We start from the raw sequence: 14,420 nt of genomic DNA, 5'->3' as shown, positions 1-14,420 counted from the left end.
TGGACCATTCAGCGGCCTTAGGGCTGCAGGTAGCCTAGCAGTTAGCACTTTGGGCCAGAACATGGAAAACCTGGATGAAAAGTGCATTAAGAAATACAGTACTTGTACCTAAAGCCTTTAATGTGCAACATGTTTTTAACCAGTGTCTTTCTTACTGTAGAAATCAATTGTGAATGTTATGAGGGTAATGTACACTTCGAATGAGAACTTTTAAACACCCTGGAAAACATTGTCCTTCCCACTATTGGAATCCTCATTCACAGATTAAACCTGGTGAAAACTACACTCCTGAGTAAACATCATACTGTATGGCCACTTGATTTATGTACAATCAGTGTAGAGCTCAAGTGTAATAACTAGAATGTGTCTGAATTTAGCAGTTCGTGTACTGTGGGGACTCCAGGGGAGAACTCGTGAGAATGGGATACATGGGAATTTTGTTCTGACCTTCTGTAGTTAGCATTCTGTGGTAAAGTCAATCTGGACATACAACAGACCACTGTGCTATAGCACAAATCTAGCGAGACACATCTATCCATATAGCTAACACACGTCAAACTAGGTAAACAGTGCTAGAGAAATGGTTGAGTTCTTTTAAAACTGTATTCAGTAGCCTTTATTATGAAAAAAGAACATAGTGTTTTATATATGCAATTTTGTACTGAGATATCCCACAGGTAATGGCCAATTTGCATACAGAGTCTAAGTTACTGGTACAATATATTTGCCATATAAATGTAGAATAAATTATTAAAAACAAGATGTTCCTACATATCCACCAAGAATCGCAAACAGATTATTCCGTATCATACAGTCTGGAAGTACAACATTTTATTTTTTTTTCAGTTTAAATGTGACATGTTGAGACAAATTTTAATGCAGAGATTAAGTCAAGACTACTCCGATAATGTAATTGAAGTCTACAGAACTAGCAAATCAGATCTTACATATATACACACACACATACACACACACAATGTATATGTACATATTTTTCAATAGACTTTTTTGCGAGACAGTGAGACACTGTTGTGCAGTTGGCTGACCGCATATTGGCGAATAAACGCCTTCGAAAGGGACAGAGATCTACACTTGCTGATACAAACAGCAAAATAACCGAAAAGAAAAGAGGGGGACAGAAGAACAAAACATAATTTGACTATAGACCAACCCTGCAGTAGGAATGCAGTGAGATAGACACGCACACATTATTCTCATTAACCTTCACACAGATGGGGGTGGGAGTTCAAATGAAATCCATTGTTTCTGATGAGGTTCGGGTAAGGGTGGGGGGGTAAAGCCACTCCAGGAGGGGGCCAGGGGAGGTCCAGTGAGCGGCTGACCATCTGACTGCTAACAGATAGCCTGGAAAGTACTACTAATCATCAACTACCAGGGCATAAAGGGAGGGTGATAACCATACATTTTTGTTGGTAGTACAGCTACAATACAAATTCAGGCAACTTAATTTTGTTTTCGCTCTCACACTCTCGCTCAGTTACTGTTAAGCTGGGTGGGTGAGGCATGGTGGAGAATGGGGCCAGGTGGAGGGGGGCGGTTGAGGTGAGGGTAGAGGTGTTGGTGGGGTTCTCACTCTCAGCAGCAGCCCCCCGAGGCAGATTTGACAGGCGTACTGTCGATCTTGACATTGGACCTCTCGTTGCCTCCGGTCGTAGCCCCAGGGCCCATCCTCTTCTTTATCTCAGCAGCCATGGTCATGAAGGCCTGCTCCACATTGGTGGCGTTCTTGGCACTCGTTTCCAAGAACGGGATGCCCAGGGAGTCTGCAAACTCCTGCAAAGAATGGAATGGAGAGACTGGGTTAGAGGAGCTGCTGCATTCGTGACAGTACTGTACACTATTACTATTTTACTACTGGGTTGCAGACAAAGATCCGATTGTGTCCAGAAACATTTGGTTTGTTTGGGGGCCTCAACAAAATATCAAAGTTGAAAGTTTGGAAACCACAGCTGTAGACTATTTTTTCAAATAGTTAAATAGAAAAATGCATTACTCCTGCACCATCTGATAACCCATTGACTTTGATGGAAGCCCTTACCTTTGCTGTTGTGTAATCCACCACTTTCTTTGTTGTCAGGTCACACTTGTTCCCTACCAACAGCTTGTTGACGTTTTCACTGGCGTAACGGTCGATTTCCTGTAGCCACTGCTTGACATTATTGAAGGACTCCTTGAAGAAGAAAGAGAATCACAACCAGCATGAAAGGGTAGGCAAGGTCCTTGTCTTATCACGCACCAGCGACTCCTGTGGCGGGCCGGGCGCAGAGCGCGCTAACCAAGGTTGCCAGGTGCACGGTGTAGCCTCCGACACATTGGTGCGGCTGGCTTCCGGGTTGGATGCGCGCTGTGTTAAGAAGCAGTGCGGCTGGTTGGGTTGTGTATCGGAGGACGCATGACTTTCAACCTTAGTCTCTCCCGAGCCGTACAGGAGTTGTAGCGATGAGACAAGATACAACAATTGGACACCATGAAATTGGGGAGAAAAAGGGGGTAAAAAAAAAAGAAGCTTTCAAATCCACAAGCAGCACCTGGCATTAAACCTAAAGCAGACGTTGCCATTGGCTGCATAGAGTCGCATTATGAGAAACCCCATGCAGCCATGTTTACAAATTCAAACCAATTCAAACGTGTGATGTAATCAAGACCTCGATTTGACTGACAGAAATCCTCATTATTTTGTTTAATGATTTTCTATTTGAGCATCATTGTTTCTCTATAACCTACACTTTCTCATTCTGAACTTCTAACGTGAGTGGGACAGATGTGGCGTCGGGACAATGATCAAGAGCAGCTGCTCACCGATTTGACAGCGCCAACGCAGCTATACCTTTGACACCGCGAAAACATCAGCGATGCGGTTTTCGGCAATCACCAGTTAATGCTTGCTCTGATTGAATCTAGGCCTTAGTCTTACAAAATATTAGTTAACCTGCACTCCGGAATTTCAATTAAAAACAACTAATAGTGGAAAATAATCTAGAAAACTCAAACACAGTGAAAAGGTAAAGGTGGACTGACCTGGTCTGTGACGTCATAGACTACGATGATACCGTGGGCTCCTCTATAGTAGCTGGATGTGATTGTGCGAAACCTCTCCTGCCCCGCCGTGTCCCACTGTCAGTGTCAACACACAGCAGAGACACTCAGTCAACGTCACAAATACGGGAAGGCCAAACACACACACCTCTACCAAATAGATGCTGCTTCATAGCACATTCAACTGTGACAAATAAGACCAAAACACACAAATGAGAGAAGGGTATTTCTAACTGGTAATTCACCATTTTGTAGTCAACCGTGATAGTCTTAATAATGTAGGAGGCCTCTGCCTTTGGATATTTGGTGAACAGTCTAGAGTTAGGTTCTAAAATGCCTACAATGGCATTTTTTGGTCTAAATGTGTCCAGATCCTGAAATACATACGTTAGTGTAACGTGGAGCTTCCCCTTTACACAGTAGAGGACAATAGAGATGTGGTCGGGGGGAAGCACTTACGATTTGAAGTTTAATAGTCTTTCCGTCTAATTCTATAGTTCGTATTTTGAAGTCCACTCCGATTGTGCTAATGTAGCTTTCTGTGTATGTGTCATCCTGGGGAGAAAGGAAAGGGGAGGAGTCGGTGTGGGAACATGCAGACGTCCTGCTCAAAGTACAAATCCTTAACCTTTCATACATTCTCAGTCTAGAGATGGGAAAAAAAGGAATCCAAAAGTAGGATCATTCGCCGCAGTAGGAGAGTAAATCAGAAAATGTTGATTTAACACAGTATTAATGCTATAATATAAATACTATTTCTGTGATCGATTTGACCTTTTCACATTACAGGGCATCCAGTTCTTACCTTGTGAATTTAGTCCAATATTACATTATTATTATTATTATTAAGAGGACTATAATTATTATTGTTAATATGACTAGGTCAGCCTTTGAACAACTAATGAGTGACGACGAGCACCTTATGAATGGCTATGAGACATGGACGGATTAACAGAACACTTACTGCAAATCGGAGGAGAAGACAAGACTTTCCGACGCCAGAGTCACCGATCAGGAGCAGCTTGAATAAATAGTCACTGTGGAGAGTAGAGATGTTTTAAAAACAGGATTCCAGGTTTCCCCACACAGAACAGTTTCTTCTCGCTTCACCGTCTCTCAAGGAGAGATTTCATTGTGGTGTTGCGTCAGACGATTCAAAAGACGCCATTGCGGTTATACTGCTTTCAATGTCTTGGGCAAGATACTGTGTTGGGTTAACTCTCAGCATAACTACTTTGGTCACACCACCATACAATCAGAGTGTATGAGTGATGTGTTATAACGCTTGCCTAACGCCTAAAAAGGTCTTTCACGCCGACCCCTTTATAGACTATCACACCCAAGTTGAAACCAGGCTAATTCAAGCCTGAGTCCAAACACAAAGAGATGCAATCCTGCATACCTTTTTGGTACAGAAAAGTTGACATTTCAATAGACATCTATTGTCTGCAATTTCAGCAGACAGTGAAACATCGGGTTTGGCAGGCAAATGAAACCTCACGCTGCTAGGACCGTGCACGATCAGCAAAACTAAATATCAGTGGGGGAGCTCAACGTTTCAGTGCTAATGTGATACACACTCAATGGCATTTTAAAAAGGATGAAGACGGCACTGTGACTGCCGACAACATAGTATGTTAACTGGAATACAGTAGAAACTCAGTAGGCCTTTGCTCAACTTCACTAAGAAGCCTTCTTTAATTGAGCTCATGTCATATCAGCCTGATGCATGTTTAATGATTTGTTACAAACAGAGCTGCTGTCGAATTTGCCAAAGCTCTCTGTAGTTCATCAGCTCAGGTTTCAGAGTGCTGCTAACCTTGATCCGGTGTGAGAGACACACCACACAACAAGCAGAAAAACACTTGCACAAAAATAGCCTACATAAAAACGCACACAGACAGTCAGACACACGCAGGTACATGCACACTGGATGAAACGAGGCCGGGGGACCTGCGCAGCAACTCACAATGAGGAGGAAGAGGTGAGGGCTGAGGTGTGAACTTAAGACTGGGTTGACATGGGGCTGTGAGCTCTGGTGATGGTCACCAATATCAACGTGTGACAGACAGCGGTAGCCTTAATGATGATGTTCTTAGATTCAAAATGGGACATCTTATCAAACTGGCATTCACAGCGTAACAGTGTAGCAAACGGGTATGAGCTTGCCAAACACTGATCTTCAAACGATCGGTAAAACACTAAAACACCATTCCTTGGCCCACTGATGCTTGCTAAAATACACCAATTCAGGCTATGCTCATTTACAGTTGAAGTCAGAAGTTAACATACAATTAAACTCAGTTTCACAAATCCTGACATTTAATCCTGTGTTAGGTCAGTTAGGATCACCACTTTATTTTTTATTTCACCTTTATTTAACCATGTAGGCCAGTTGAGAACAAGTTCTCATTTATAACTGCGACCTGGCCAAGATAAAGCAAAGCAGTGTGACAAACACAGAGTTACACATGGAATAAACAAACGTACAGTCAGTAACACAATAGAAAAAAAGTCTATATATAGTGTGTGCAAATGGTGGGAGGAGCTAAGGCAATAAATAGGCCATAGTAGCAAAGTAATGACAATTTAGCAAATTAACACTGGAGTGATAGATGATCATGATCATCGACCGATCATGATTTTTCAACGCCAATACCGATTATTGGAGGACAAAAAAGCCGATACCGATTAAATCGGCCGATTTAAATTTTAAAAAATGTATTTGTAATAATGACAATTACAACAATACTGAATGAACACTTATTTTAACCTCTAGCTTCGAGCAATCCCATATCCGGGAGCGTAATCATAGCCTCAAGCTCATTAGCATAACGCAACGTTAACTATTCATGAAAATCGCAAATGAAATTAAATAAATATATTGGCTCACAAGCTTAGCCTTTTGTTAACAACACTGTCATCTCAGATTTTCAAAATATGCTTTTCAACCATAGCTACACAAGCATTTGTGTAAGAGTATTGATAGCTAGCATAGCATTAAGCCTAGCATTCAGCAGGCAACATTTTCACAAAAACAAGAAAAGCATTCAAATAAAATGTACCTTTTACCTTTGAAGAACTTCGGATGTTTTCAATGAGGAGACTCTCAGTTAGATAGCAAATGTTCAGTTTTTCCAAAAAGATTATTTGTGTAGGAGAAATCGCTCTGTTTTGTTCATCAAAACATCAAAAAAGAAGAAAACCCGAAAATTCAGTCATTACAACGCCAAACTTTTTTCCAAATTAACTCCATAATATCGACAGAAACATGGCAAACGTTGTTTAGAATCAATCCTCAAGGTGTTTTTCACATATCTATTCGATGATAAATCATTCCTGGCAGTTTGGTTTCTCCTCTGAACCAAATGGAAAAATGCACGCAGCTGGAGATTACGCAATCATTTCGACGGAGGACACCATGCGGGCACCTGGTAAATGTAGTCTCTTATGGTCAATCTTCCAATGATATGCCTACAAATACGTCACAATGCTGCAGACACCTTGGGGAAAACGACAGAAAGTGTAGGCTCATTCCTGGCGCATTCACAGCCATATAAGGAGACATTGGAACACAGCGCATTCAAAATCTGGGGTACTTCCTGTATGAAATTTAATCTTGGTTTCGCTTGTAGCATTAGTTCTGTGGCACTCACAGACAATAAAAGTTTTGGAAACGTCAGATGTGTTTTCTTTCCAAAGCTGTCAATTATATGCATAGTCGAGCATCTTTTCGTGACAAAATATCTTATTTAAAACGGGAACGTTTTTTTTATCCAAAAATTAAAAGAGCGCCCCCTAATGCATAACTGGTTAACTTAATATAATACATCAACAAAATCAATTTAGACTCAAGTAGATAATGAAACATGTTCAATTTGGTTTAAATAATGCAAAAACAAAGTGTTGGAGAAGAACGTAAAAGTGCAATATGTGCTATGTAAGAAAGCTAATGTTTCAGTTCATTATTGATTGAATGTTTTTTATAAGATAAGTTTAATGCTAGCTAGCAACTTACCTTACTGCATTTGCGTAACAGGCAGTCTCCTTGTGGAGTGCAACGAGAGAGAGGCAGGTCGTTATTGCGTTGGACTAGTTAACTGTAAGGTTGCAAGATTAATCCCCCGAGCTGACAAGGTGAAAATCTGTCGTTCTGCCCCTGAACGAGGCAGTTAACCCACCGTTCCTAGGCCGTCATTGAAAAAAAGAATGTGTTCTTAACTGACTTGCCTCGTTAAATAAAGATTAAATAAAAAGGTGTAAAAATAAATAAATCGGCGCCCAAAAATACAGATTTCCAATTGTTATGAAAACTTGAAATAGGCTCTAATTAATTGGCCATTCCAATTAATCGGTCGACCTCTAATTGTGATACAGTAAATTATAAGTGAAATAATCTGTCTGTAAACAATTGCTGGAAAGATTACTTGTGTCATGCACAAAGTAGATGTCCTAACCAACTTGCCAAAACTATAGTTTGTTAACAAGACATTTGTGGAGTGGTTGAAAAACGAGTTTTAATTTACATACACTCTAACCTAAGTGTATGTAAACTTCCGACTTCAACTGTATATGAGCTGAAACCCCAGTAGGATGGACCCATGACGACAACAAAATGCTGAGCATTTCCAGTCCATACATCCTGTCCCACTCCCAACCGTGTGAATTAGGGAAGCATCATCAGCATAGCCTATAAAATTAGGTCAGACCAGCAAAAGACAAACATCTAGAAACTAGACAGCTATTGTCCACTCATGTTCAGTTCTAACCAAAGCGCACACACACAGTTCTCTCAACCCCCTCCCCTCCAAAATCTGTCTACCCCACTATCACAGTCAGCATTTTACGTGGGATTGGATGATACTGTGTATGCTTCAAAGACAGACACACCAAACCGCCCACCATTATTCGACTTCCACATCAGCTGCTCAGCTCCGGCAGACAAAAGATGGGCTAGAGAGCAAGGCAAAAGATAATGAAAGCAAGTGCTCTGCAAAAATACACACTAGGGCTGGGATTTGCCTGGGATCTGATGAGACGATATTATCACGATACTTAAGTGCCAATATGGTATCTATTGTGATTCTCACGATTATATGTATTGCGATTTGATAATCCAAACATATTGCTCACTATACACTAAGTGTACAACCATTACAAACACCTTCCTCATATTGAGTTTGCATCCCAAATAATATTGCGATATTTAACTGTTGATTTCCCCCCCCCCCCATCACTAAAACACACTGCATCAGACATAGCCTGTTTTCTGCAGGCTACTAACTGGGAACTCAGAAAGACAGTTTTTCTGGTTGACCAGGTGCATTTGAGTCCATGGAAGCAGTGTGGGGATGGATAAGTAGCCTACCTCTTGCGAGGACTTCAGTGCAACAAAAGATGCTGAGGGAGGTGTTAAAGGCTGGGGACAATACCCTATGAAAGTCCAGCCTACTTCCTGGTACATTATACAGAGCCATGAGTGCATAGAACTCCCATCTCATTTAACGCAAGTGAACAGCAAACCTGGTTCCAAAAAAAAAATAAAGCAACACCTCACGACACAACGCCTCTACCCCATGTGGCCTACTTGTTGTGTGTTTGTACTGACATGTATGTGATAGATGCAAACACATGTTAATTAAATAAAATGTAAATTGTAAAGTCTTGTCTTTTTCGTTGTGTCAGACTAGCTGTTGCCATTGGAGTCGGCTAACGGGGATCCTAATAAATCTAGTCCCGTACTGTTTTTGAATGGGCTTCAAAATGATATCATCATGTCATGAAAACATGGTCATTTAATATGTGCCAATTTCCTGTACGTGGACAGTATGTGTTACTACATTACACAACCTCACATTGACTACATCGAATTGAGGGTAATTACACATCCTTTCTACCTCAGATTAGTGATGTTAGTATACAAGCTTATAGTAAAAACAATGACACAAAAATCAACTTAAAATAAATCAATAACATTGGTTTTGTACAGTTGATTCTGTCATACGCGCTGGCCATCTCAGGACGTTTCAAACTCAAATGGCAGGGAAAATTCAAGACGCTCTCCGTATAAAAGTAGCTGATCTCACACCAATACATGGATCTGCGAGTCAAACTATCACTCAAATAGAAACCAACCCTAGTCACTGTTGATATACTACAGCGGGTGGTGATTTGTTTAAGTTGAATAACAAAGCAACTGATTTGTTTCCTTCCCTGTTGTTTCGGCAGCCTCGCAAAACTTCCATCCGACATTCTGGATGGTCTTCAGCAAATTCTCTTCTAACCAGTGATATAAAAAGTATTCTCAGATTCTGTGAAGTGTGTTAGTTTAAATAGTGCATACACCCCAAACGTTTGCCCTCGCTCTATTGACTTCAAATGTAAAAATATACAGTGCCTTGCGAAAGTATTCGGCCCCCTTGAACTTTGCGACCTTTTGCCACATTTCAGGCTTCAAACATAAAGATATAAAACTGTATTTTTTTTGTGAAGAATCAACAACAAGTGGGACACAATCATGAAGTGGAACGACATTTATTGGATATTTCAAACTTTTTTAACAAATCAAAAACTGAAAAATTGGGCGTGCAAAATTATTCAGCCCCTTTACTTTCAGTGCAGCAAACTCTCTCCAGAAGTTCAGTGAGGATCTCTGAATGATCCAATGTTGACCTAAATGACTAATGATGATAAATACAATCCACCTGTGTGTAATCAAGTCTCCGTATAAATGCACCTGCACTGTGATAGTCTCAGAGGTCCGTTAAAAGCGCAGAGAGCATCATGAAGAACAAGGAACACACCAGGCAGGTCCGAGATACTGTTGTGAAAAAGTTTAAAGCCGGATTTGGATACAAAAAGATTTCCCAAGCTTTAAACATCCCAAGGAGCACTGTGCAAGCGATAATATTGAAATGGAAGGAGTATCAGACCACTGCAAATCTACCAAGACCTGGCCGTCCCTCTAAACTTTCAGCTCATACAAGGAGAAGACTGATCAGAGATGCAGCCAAGAGGCCCATGATCACTCTGGATGAACTGCAGAGATCTACAGCTGAGGTGGGAGACTCTGTCCATAGGACAACAATCAGTTGTATATTGCACAAATCTGGCCTTTATGGAAGAGTGGCAAGAAGAAAGCCATTTCTTAAAGATATCCATAAAAAGTGTTGTTTAAAGTTTGCCACAAGCCACCTGGGAGACACACCAAACATGTGGAAGAAGGTGCTCTGGTCAGATGAAACCAAAATGGAACTTTTTGGCAACAATGCAAAACGTTATGTTTGGCGTAAAAGCAACACAGCTGAACACACCATCCCCACTGTCAAACATGGTGGTGGCAGCATCATGGTTTGGGCCTGCTTTTCTTCAGCAGGGACAGGGAAGATGGTTAAAATTGATGGGAAGATGGATGGAGCCAAATACAGGACCATTCTGGAAGAAAACCTGATGGAGTCTGCAAAAGACCTGAGACTGGACGGAGATTTGTCTTCCAACAAGACAATGATCCAAAACATAAAGCAAAATCTACAATGGAATGGTTCAAAAATAAACATATCCAGGTGTTAGAATGGCCAAGTCAAAGTCCAGACCTGAATCCAATCGAGAATCTGTGGAAAGAACTGAAAACTGCTGTTCACAAATGCTCTCCATCCAACCTCACTGAGCTCGAGCTGTTTTGCAAGGAGGAATGGGAAAAATTTCAGTCTCTCGATGTGCAAAACTGATAGAGACATACCCCAAGCGACTTACAGCTGTAATCGCAGCAAAAGGTGGCGCTACAAAGTATTAACTTAAGGGGGCTGAATAATTTTGCACGCCCAATTTTTCAGTTTTTGATTTGTTAAAAAAGTTTGAAATATCCAATAAATGTCGTTCCACTTCATGATTGTGTCCCACTTGTTGTTGATTCTTCACAAAAAAATACAGTTTTATATCTTTATGTTTGAAGCCTGAAATGTGGCAAAAGGTCGCAAAGTTCAAGGGGGCCGAATACTTTCGCAAGGCACTGTATATAACATTAGTCAACGGGAAGTATCGACAGCATTATTTTCAACTTGTGTTTTAGGAAAATAAATTCACTTTTCAAATTCATTTCCAATTGTATTCTACTTAATTAAATGTTAGGTAAAAACTGCTGAATGAGTCCAAAAATTGTATGATTTATTTATTTTTATGATCTACTAGAAAAATAAATTGTTTTTTTTTTTGCTTCAAGGGTGATAAGGGGCATACAACTAATTGTCATTCACAGAAAATACATAAGTGCAACACATTCAGCAGAAAATAGCTTCATTTTCATCAGATGTGCAAAGCTATTTGGCTAGCAGCCACACAAGTAAATGAGCGTACAATGAAAAAGCAAGGTCTTTTTGGCAAAAACGATGCATAGCCATCATATTTCTAATGTTTATCAAAGAAAGAATGCTGCCAGCTACATTTCCTAAATGTTTTGCTTGAAGTTAATCTTGAATTTTGATTGAATTAAAGTAGGCTACACCGAGAAAAGTACCAGAGAAAGTAGCTACACATCAGTCAAGAGCGCCGTCTGCTGATAGAAAGCCCATTTCGCAACCCGTTATCTCAATACCAAATCATTTATGGGTAACAAATAAGTACTTTCCCGTGATTGTTTTCAATAAAAATGGTCAAAAACAAACAAAAAAAGCTTCTTAGCAAAGGTCAATTTCTCAAGCAAGAATTTAGCTAGGACTGTTTAGGAAAGGTCTGAGTGGGGGGGAGAATACATGTGTAGTTATTGGCAAAGAGTTTTGGAACTCTCTCTCTCATTGGTTTATTAACTAATATACTGCATGGTGATGTCACCATGGGAGGCCAAAAGTTCATCCCACCAAACAGGTTGAAATTTCAGGCACTCTTTTCAAACAGCTCTTACACTAAAAGGTAATCAATTTCACAGTATTACTCCAACTGCATAGTGTAGATATGTATAACACAGGAAAATACCATTTTGAACTGCACTGGGCCTTTAAAAGTTCAATAACAACTTATGAATAATGTACCCCTTGAGGTCTCAAAGAAATAACTGATCAAAAGAGAACCACCTCGCTCTCCCAGAAGCAAGGGCTGGATATATCAATTAAATTCTGTATTTCCACACGGTTTAAACTAAGAATTAGATTTCACCTTGTTCCTATAAGCCACATTTGGACTGTACAAGAACAATGTTCTTAGCAGATTTTGCATATCGTTTATGAGTTGGCCCCACACATTTATGAACGGCTTTGCCTGATGTCCTTCGCAGTGGGCTGGCTCATGAATTGATGTGATGTATTTAGGTGAGCAGACACCTGGGGCAGTTGATTTGCGAGTTGCCCTTCGTGCCTGCCCCCGCCCCCTGTAATTCTGTTTATTTGTGTGACAAATTTGTATACAGGTACACCAGAGGGGCCAATGATTGGCAGATGAGTGGCAACCCTGATTAGAAGCACCTGCTTCTCATCTGTTGTTCTTTAGAAATACTTTTTTGATTGAAAGAGAATTGTACCTACAGACTGAAGGCTGTAAAGCCGAAACATCTGTACGCTATCCTCGATGCAGTAAAAAATGTATAAACATTGAATAATGAAGTAAGCTTTATGCAACATCTGAGTGCGAACCCATTAAACCTGTCTCAAATAAAATGTTATCCTGTCTCTAAATGGGGGTAACAGCCTAGTGTGCCTGTCAAAAAAGGAAATGGCTACCCTTGCAATGCAAAGGCATATTCACTATCTTGTGTAATCAGAATAGATTCTGAAGAACATTTCAAATCAGATGTTCACTGCCATGCCATGCCATGCAGTGGGACTGTTGAATAGATTAGATTTTAATTTTTTAACTGAGCTAAAATACATACTAAATATGTATCATAAAACACCAACCTATATGTCTAAACCACAGGATTCCGGTAATTGCCAACATGTTTAGAGGGATGGTAGACAAACCCGTGGCTTGCCCAACAACCCAATGAGTGTGTTGAAAGAGGCATGTCATATTGCATGTGACCTACACATGACTGACTCAGGATGTAGAGAGTGGGTGGGTGCCACTGACTCCTATGATATTGCTTAGTTGCTTTCCACTTGAGGGCCAAATTCACAGAATAACATGGATGTAACGTTAGAGAATCAATCACAATGCTTAACCCACTAATGTGGTTTATTGTCAATGTAGTTTACTAGCATCAACCAGTGTACTAGCTAGCTACATTGCCTAACTAGCAAGGAGTTACGTTACCACTGTGTAGTATAGCCAGAGATGAAATCGTTATAGATAAAACTAGCTAGCTAGCATTAATTATTGACCACCACCAATTATACCACCATTATTGACCAAGTGCACAAAAGGCTGCAGTAATATAACGTTACATATTGGGATATTGACTTGACTGGCTAATGTTAACTAGTTAGATAACGTTAAGTTAGCGATAATCACAACATATCTAATGACATGTACAGTAACGTTAGCTAGTTGACGTGTGCTTTGCCAGGCTACTAGAATAAAAAGGTAACTAGCTAAGTAACTTACATTAGTTAGTACTACGTTACCAACTAAACTTAACTACTCTGCCCTAGCAGTTAACTAATTAATTTTTAATAACTATGCCGGTGCTAGTTAGCAACTTAGTTAACTAGCTGACTGTAAACACATTTATTGACTAACTTGTGTGAAACGTTAATATGACCTCAACAAACAACAGTGACTAATGGTTGCTAGCTAACTAACTAGTTTGCACTTTTTAGATGGACAGAACCCAAACAGGTCAGATATTGTTAGCTGTGTAGCTAGCAGAATAGCTAGGTTAGCTAACGTTCAGTTAGCTACTGTACTTACTATTCGGGATTCATCTTGGACTCGTCACAGTAAATCCCCTTTTCTTATAAAACGGCACTCCCTTTCGCTCTGAAAAAATGTAAATAAATAGTTAGCTAGCTAATTCCTTTGGAGGAAAAATAAAAGTAACTAACTAGCTGGCAAGGTATTCATCCAAACCCAGGCTTGTTGTCTTGAAACCAAAATGGCTGCTAGTATCAACCAGGAAATACCAACTCAAACACTGAACAGAGAAGCCCTAGAAAGCAAGATCAGCGATTCTCAGAAATCGTAGTTTGTTCCTAAAGGCTCGTCTTATATTGAGTATGTTCTGCCGTGCCGAATATGACTACACTACCCTAATGACAATGTAGCTAGGAAACTAGGCTGGTCGATGTTTCGTTTGCCCCTTGCGCTTGCTGTCAAAGCCTACGTCATTACTAGTGAAACGTGGCAACATTTTGGCGTGAATCACTCTGGTCTGGGGAAATCAATTACATATTGAGTCATAGTTAGTGTGAGTGACATCATGTCAGCCTAGGATGGTC

At 40.3% G+C, this 14,420-nt stretch overlaps 1 protein-coding gene across 1 annotated transcript; it reads right to left on the bottom strand.

Annotated features, from left to right (window-relative positions):
- Window positions 1-592: 592 nt before the first annotated feature.
- LOC110502392 (ras-related protein ORAB-1) lies at window positions 593-14,375 on the bottom strand. The gene is made up of 6 exons (XM_090216755.1): window positions 13,894-14,375; window positions 4,022-4,094; window positions 3,517-3,612; window positions 3,040-3,135; window positions 2,060-2,191; window positions 593-1,794 (listed from the first exon to the last, which is right to left on the bottom strand). The coding sequence occupies exons 1-6, from the start codon at window positions 13,905-13,907 to the stop codon at window positions 1,597-1,599; spliced, it is 609 nt and encodes a 202-aa protein (XP_090072881.1). The 5' UTR covers window positions 13,908-14,375; the 3' UTR covers window positions 593-1,596.
- Window positions 14,376-14,420: the final 45 nt, after the last annotated feature.

This window comes from Oncorhynchus mykiss, chromosome 23, assembly GCF_057628025.1.
Source record: "Oncorhynchus mykiss isolate SJ-2025 chromosome 23, ASM5762802v1, whole genome shotgun sequence".
NCBI classification, from domain to species: domain Eukaryota; kingdom Metazoa; phylum Chordata; class Actinopteri; order Salmoniformes; family Salmonidae; genus Oncorhynchus; species Oncorhynchus mykiss.
The sequence above is the reverse complement of the archived record's forward strand: the minus strand, read 5'-3'. Positions and strand labels throughout refer to the sequence as shown.

Excerpts from the sequence above, each read along its gene's own strand:
- LOC110502392 (XM_090216755.1), bottom strand. Across the intron at positions 2,192-3,039 it reads TCTATGACGTCACAGACCAG|GAGTCCTTCAATAATGTCAA; the intron begins GTCAGTCCACCT and ends TTCTTCTTCAAG. Across the intron at positions 1,795-2,059 it reads TGGATTACACAACAGCAAAG|GAGTTTGCAGACTCCCTGGG; the intron begins GTAAGGGCTTCC and ends CATTCTTTGCAG.